This window comes from Grammomys surdaster, unplaced genomic scaffold (assembly GCF_004785775.1).
Source record: "Grammomys surdaster isolate TR1022 unplaced genomic scaffold, NIH_TR_1.0 125630, whole genome shotgun sequence".
NCBI lineage: Eukaryota > Metazoa > Chordata > Mammalia > Rodentia > Muridae > Grammomys > Grammomys surdaster.
Window position 1 is genome coordinate 1,862,420 of NW_021620469.1, and position 7,000 is coordinate 1,869,419.

The 7,000-nt window shown below is 47.4% G+C and overlaps 1 protein-coding gene across 1 annotated transcript in view; it reads left to right on the top strand.

The window, feature by feature from the left end:
* The window catches only part of Dhrs1 (dehydrogenase/reductase 1), a 6,666-nt gene extending 3,468 nt beyond the window's left edge, over positions 1-3,198 (top strand). The window contains exons 5-9 of the mRNA XM_028787327.1: positions 928-1,060; positions 1,360-1,506; positions 2,213-2,282; positions 2,583-2,663; positions 2,795-3,198. Of these exons, the coding sequence (XP_028643160.1) occupies positions 928-1,060; positions 1,360-1,506; positions 2,213-2,282; positions 2,583-2,663; positions 2,795-2,931 (568 nt within the window). The 3' untranslated portion in view covers positions 2,932-3,198. The remainder of the gene's footprint in view (positions 1-927; positions 1,061-1,359; positions 1,507-2,212; positions 2,283-2,582; positions 2,664-2,794) is intronic.
* The last annotated feature ends 3,802 nt before the right edge of the window (positions 3,199-7,000 follow it).

The window sequence follows — 7,000 nt, forward strand, 5'->3', positions numbered from 1 at the left end:
CACTCCCTCCAGCCCCACTCTCACATCCCAGCCACTCCCTCCAGCCCCACTCGCCATTTCATTTTTCTTGACAGCTGTATTCAATTCCGTTTTGTTTCTGTACCACCTTCTCTACTCCATTCACCCACCCATTAGTGGATGGACATCTAGGTTGGTTCCATCTCTAGACTATTGTGAATAGGTCAGCTGTAGAAATGCAAATCTCTGTGTGGTTTGTTGGCTTAGAGCCCTACCCAAGTGTAGGGTAGCTGGGTCTCATTCTATTTGTTTTTGAGAAATCCCCATCCTGACGTCCGTCCATCGTGGCAGCCCGGCGCCTTTGTATTCTCACCAGCAGTGAGTAGCACCCCTTTCCCACATCATCATGGCACTTGAGAATTGTTTTCTTGATGAAAGCTGCTCTGACTAGGAGGAAATGGAATCTAAAAGTAGTTTTAATTTACATTTCCCTTGTGGCTATGGTTAGTGAGCATTTTCTGGGTATTTATTTGGCTATTTGCACCTCTTCTTTGAGAACTTTCTATTCAGCTCATCTGCTCATTTTGTTACACAGTCTTATCTAGCCCAGGCTGGCCTCAAACTCACTGTGTAGCCAAAGCTGTCCCCGAATTCCCGATTCTCCCGCCTTCACCTCCACGATGTTGAGATTATAAGTTTGTTCCATGAACCCAGCTGACTAGATTCATGGCTTAACACACCCCGATCTATCTCATGTTTACGGTGCAAGAGCCCCTTCATTATATGTCATGCATACTCTTTCTTGTCTACCATTAATTGATCATTCCCTTGGAATGGCCTGTACCTGATGCCCCAGGTCTTCAGCTATTGCTGTGCAGCCTCTCTGCTGACCAAGATACTGAGGACTTAGGAAGCAACTGAACCAGTATTCACACAATTCATTCCTTCTTCTTCCCTAATCCCTTCTAGAGGCCACTACTTGTGCTCTGTGTATGGGGCACGGCTGATGGTGCCAGCTGGCAAAGGACTCATCGTGATTGTCTCCTCCCCTGGGGGCCTGCAGCATATGTTCAATGTCCCTTATGGTGTGGGCAAAGCTGCGGTAAGGACCAAGGCACAGGAGTTGGGGAGGTATACAGCAGTGTTGACAGTTGGAACAGTCCACAGTTGTCAGAGTAGTAAGACTGGTGACTTTCATCTCTCTCTCTGTCTCATGCACTGATCGTTCCTTTGTGTGGACCTCCCTCCATCTGTCAGAGTAGGTATCAAATGTGGGAAGCTGGTGGCAGAAACATCAGGGCTCTTGAGAAGGATGTGGGCCTGGGGTATCCTCTTGGACTCAGAGGAAGGTAAGTTGGGCAGGTGTCCAGGTTCTCATTTCTGCCTTCTCTCCCTCCACAGTGTGACAGACTGGCTGCTGACTGTGCCCATGAGCTACGGCGACATGGAGTCAGCTACGTATCTCTGTGGCCAGGGCTGGTGCAAACAGAACTGGTGAAGGAGTTTATGGCAAAAGAGGAGCAGCCTGAGGACCCTCTGTTTAAGAAGGTTGGCAAGGGAGGGTAGGGGCCATAGAGAGCAAAGGCATCTCTCCAGTCCCAAGAGCAGTAACAAGTGTAAGTAGTGCATCTATAATTCCAGCATTCACAAGGCAGAGGTCAGGAGACCTGTGTGACTTCCAGGCCAACCTGACTGAGGTCTGAGCCAGCCAGGGCTATGTAGTAAGACTACTAAATCAAGAAAGGGTTGTTGTTCCCACGTACCAGGTACTTCCTGGGGCAGACACAGGCTGAGCGTGCAGTGTGTTACCTCTTTTAATCCTGTAAAGCAGTTATTATCCCCATTTTATAGATAGTGAAGCAGAAACCCAGAGAGCTTAAGAAACTTGGTGCGAGGCTGGAAGTGTAGCTCAGTGGTAGAGCATTTGCTTAAGTGTGCTGGCATAGGCTCAGTCCCTCACAATGAAGAGTGACAGGAAGGAGGGAAACGTATTCCATGTTATGTGTCATAACAGGACAGGATGTCTGACACCAAAGCCCACACAGTAACCTTGCCCTGATCTCCCCTAGAAGGTCCAGACACCAGTTGGGATGCTCTGGTCCTTCTGTCTATGCATGGGAAAGGGAGCCTTAATGCTTTCTAAGACGTGGCCATGCGAGTCCTGCTTGGTTGTGTCCATCTGGGACAGAAGGTGAGAGTGCAGAAAGGCACAGGCCTTGGAAATTAACCCCTAACTTCTCAACCTATTTTTTAGATGAAACCAGATTTCTCATTGGCCGAAAGTACAGAAATGAGTGGCAAGTGTGTGGTGGCCTTGGCAACAGGTAGTAACACTGGGTGACAAAGTGCATCTTTGGGGCGCTCACAGCCAGTTCCTAAATTTTTCTTGGGAGATGACAATGGTTGTCTTTTCTGTCTGTTGGAGCTCAGAGGGTCAGGATTCCTGGTTGAGGCCTGCTATGAACTGCTGCAGGGTAGTGTGGTCTAGAGCCTTTGTGTGAACACAGAGAACTCTTGCTCAGGGCTGTGCACCGTGCATGCCTCAGCCACACCCTGTCCCAGTCAAACATTGTCACTAGACACCACTTCCAATGCTCACTATAGATAAGTGTGTGTTCCCACAGACCCCAATATCCTGAGCTTGAGTGGGAAGGTGCTGCCATCCTGTGACCTTGCTCGGCGCTACAGCCTTAAGGATATCGACGGTAAGTGCTTGCTCTGGGCCAGCTTTAACCAATGACTGTGTTCCCTACTCTTTTCCTCCAACTTTTCAGCCAGAGTTGGGGTGTCCGAGGAGTAGGAAATAAGGGTCTTCTTGCTCTTCTGTTATTCCCAGGCCGCCCAGTCCAAGACTATTTTTCTTTGGGCTATGCCCTCTCACAAGTCTCCAGCCTGGGATGGCTGAACTCCTTCTTGCCTGGCTTCCTCCGAGTACCCAAGTGGATTGTCACTCTCTACACCAGCAAGTTCTAGCCTCCTGATCTGCTGTCCCAGCCCTTCCAGAACCTTGTCTCATGAGGCTCAGGTGGGTAGGGCTGTCTCAGTGGAACAAACCCACTTTCCCACACACCCGTGTCCTCACCATGAAAAGAAGGTGCCTGCTGGGCATATATTACATTCTGGGGGGCTCTAGTCGGTTCTTTGTGCTTTGGTTTTCCCTGTCCCTGCATTTTAAAATTTCGCTTGAATAACTATAAGTGCTTGTAAGTAGAAGTGAATAAAGGTCTCATCTCTCCTTCAGTTTGTGAGTTCTCATTCTGTATTAAAGTGGTAAATGTTTGAGAAAAAGATTCATCTATGTAAAAATGTATAGGTTCTCAGGCTGAGGTTCAGTGGATACGGCTCTCAGAACAAGCTTGACGACCAGATTCACATTCCAGAAACCTTGAAAAACTGGATGTAGTAGCAGTCTGTATGTAATTCCACCAAGCCTGTGTTCAATGAGAGACACAAGTGGGGGAATCCCTGCAAGCTCTCCTGCCAGGCACCCTGGTACACACAGTGATGTGCACACAGTGGTGGAGAACAGCTAAAGACCCTGCCAAACAGCCAGGATTGTCATGTGACCCACACGTGGGGCATGTACCCACATTCACATGCACATACACACCTTGTAATTACATTAGCCAGATATAGTGGTGCACGACTTTAATCCCAGCACTGGAGAGGCAGAGCCAGGAGGACCTCTGTGAATTCCAGGCCAGCCTGATCTACATAATGCGTTCCAGGACAGACAAGACTATACAGTGAAACTCTGTCTCAAAAATTAATTAATTAAAATTAATTTAAAAATTAAAAGTAGGCCCTGACGCACACTTTTAATCCCAGAACTCAAGCAGCAGAGACAGGTAAGTCTGAAGCTAGCCTATTCTACATAGAGAAGTCCAAGCTAGCCAGGGAGACAGAGTGAGATCCTGTCTCAAAAAATAAAATGGGAATCAAATGTCTAGGTTCTAAAGGTTCTCCAGTCTCTTATTGTGAGGCTCTCTCCTTCAGAGCTGCTTCTGTTCTTCCTAACAAGACCCCTCTCTCATGCTAGGGCCAGGGTCTCTCCAGCTCACTCTCTGCTCTTACCGTCTTTCCAACAATACCTGCTGTCTCTGGGCTTCCAACATAGGCAGATCCTCTGGTGTGTTTAACTTCCTGGAACTGGGAGAAAAGATACTTTCTGATTCTAATTAGACGGAAGCAGCTGGAGGTGCTGGCACCCTCGCCCTTCCTCTTGGGACTGTATCACCTGAATGAATCATCTTCCGCAGAACTAAGTACATGGACCCTTTAGGGCTGCGTCCCAGAGCAAGGCAGCAAGGCATTTCTAGGAAGCCAAGGGCATTTCTGCAAGAGTGACAGACTGAAGACACTATCAGGCCCCAAAATAGAAAAGCTTTCACGGGAGATGGGCAAACACTGTCAGCTGCAAGAAGATTGGCGTGATCAGACTTGTAGTAGAGGAAGCTCCCAGGAGCTGAGGTGTGGGCAGAGGGGGAATTGGTTGTAGTCATGAGAGGCTGGCCTAGTATCAGTGTCACCAAGAATATGATGATACATAGGTGTGGGCTGAGGGGAGATTGCAAGAAGCAGTGTCTACAGACGGGAGCTGAGCCAGAACAAGACTCCCACTGTCCCAGGCATGGAGGAGAATATGCTAGCAGCAAGCACAGAGAAATTTTGAGAAGCCAGCTTGCCTGAGGGCTTAGCCCCGACCAGATACCAAGGGGTTAGTTGAGATCTTGCCTACTCTAGGAACAGAGCAAGATATTTGCCTGTTTCTAGATGGCAGAGTCCAAGGAGGGATGATGGTTGTCAGAGGTAATATTCATGGCCTGGATTTCCAAAGCTTTTGAAAAGCATACAGTGGAAAATGTCTTATCCCTGTTTCCTAAGTACCCCATGCCCAGCCCAGAGGTAGCCATGTGGAGAACCCATTCTCTACAGATAGACGTATTCAAAGTAGAGAGTTGAAATTGGCACTGATGGCATTTTCCAGTGCCTGAGTCCAGGTCTGGTTTTGTACCCCACCCCAGCCCCACCTCTCCATTCCTTCTGGGTCTTTAGGTAAAGGCCCCTGTCATCAGAAACACTCCTGCCCTACCAGCAGGGGGTGACAAGAGGGAGGGCTTGAGAAAAGGGCAGTGGGGGGGGAGTCTCTGAAAGCCTCCAGACCTCTGCCTAGTCTGCTCTCCTCACCAGCCAGCTCACAACATGGATATGAGCAGTGGGCCACACCTAAAGTGACCTTCCTTCTAGAATGATAAATCAGGGGTACCAAAAATTAGGAATGCCTCAACCATTAAGAGTACTTGTAGGTCTTGCAGAGGATCTGGACTCAGTTCCTGGCATCCACATGGCATAATGGCTCACAACCATCTGTAACTCCAGTTCTAGGGGAACTGGTGCCCTTTCCAATTTCCTCAGCCATCAGGTATACAAATACCACACATACATACATTCAGACAAAATATTCATGCGTCCACATAAAAATAAATAGTAAGGAATGCAATGTGAGGGGCCTTGACACCAGTCATGGCTGAACCAAACAAGGGATTGAGACTCCAAAGGTTTTTGTTTTATGTTGTTGTTGTTTTGTTTTGTTTGTTTTTGTTTTTGTTTTTCAAGACAGGGTTTCTCTATGTAGCCTTGGCTGTCCTGGAACTCACTCTGTAGACCAGGCTGGCCTCGAACTCAGAAATCCGCCTGCCTCTGCCTCCCAAGTGTTGGGATTAAAGGCGTGCGCCACCACCGCCTAGCGTTGTTGTTGTTTTGGCAGTGTTTCTCTGTATAGTCCAGGCTATCCTGGAAATCTCTCTGTAGACCAGGCTGGCCTCAAACTCAAAGATCTGCTTGCCTTTCCTGAGATCAAGGTGTGTGCCACCCCGATACCCACCCCCGTCCTAAGATTGTTTGTATTGTTTTTCTTCTTTGTTTTTAAAGAAGATTTGATTATCTTTTACTTTAGAGCTACTATCCACTTATAAGTGAGTACCTACCATATTTGTCTTTTTGGGTCTGGATTATCTCACTCGGGTTGATTTTTTTCCTAGTTCCATCCATTTGCCTACAAACTTCATGTTGTGTTTTTGTTTGTTTGTTTTGTTTTTAACAGCTGAGTAATGGTATAGATGTACCACATTTTCCTTATCCATTCTTGAGTTGAAGAACATCTAGGTTGTTTCCAGTTTCTGGTTATTGTGAATATAGCTGCTAGGTCCCCTGCATATATGTTATGGCCTAGTAGCTTAGTGTTCTTTTTTTTTTTAGACTCAGACTATGGTTATTTTATTTGACTTTGACAATTACTGGGGGGTAACCCCTAATCTACTCTTCTAACTGCTGGCCTGGTTAGCTCCCCAGTGGTGTACCCCAGATACTTGCTGTTTCTCCTGGTCATGTGCTCATAGTCTGTTTCCCCTCATGGTGGCTTCCTCCTCTCCTCTCATTCTTCCTCCTTCTTAGCTTAGTGTTCTTACAACTTCTAACAGTGTAGGAGTGGGGGCCGTCTCTGACTCTTTTGCCTACTTGTGAGACCCTTTTCCTCCTATTGGTCTGCCTCATCCAGCCTTGAGGTGATGGTATGTGCCTGGTCTTATTGTAGCTTGTTTGGTTGATGTCCCTACAAGGCCTACTCTTTTCTGAGGGAATATAGGTAGTAGATAGTGGGGAAGAGGGTAGATGAGGTGCAGGGCTAGGGAGAGGAGAGGAAAAGGAAACCAGTTGGAATGTAATATATGAAAAAAATTAAAAATTAAAGAAGATTTGAAGCCGGGCAGTGGTGGCACATGCCTTTAATCCCAGCACTTGGGAGGCAGAGGCAGGCGGATTTCTGAGTTCGAGGCCAGCCTGGTCTACAGAGTGAGTTCCAGGACAGCCAGGACTACACAGAGAAACCCTGTCTCAAAAAAAAACAAAAACAAAAACAAAAACAAAACCCCCACCCCCCCCCCCCAAAAAAAAGAAGATTTGAGGGGGCAGTATGTAGCAGTGTGTTTGTTATGTGCATGCGTGTGGATGCCAGAGGAAATCCTCAGATGTTACTCTGAACCCG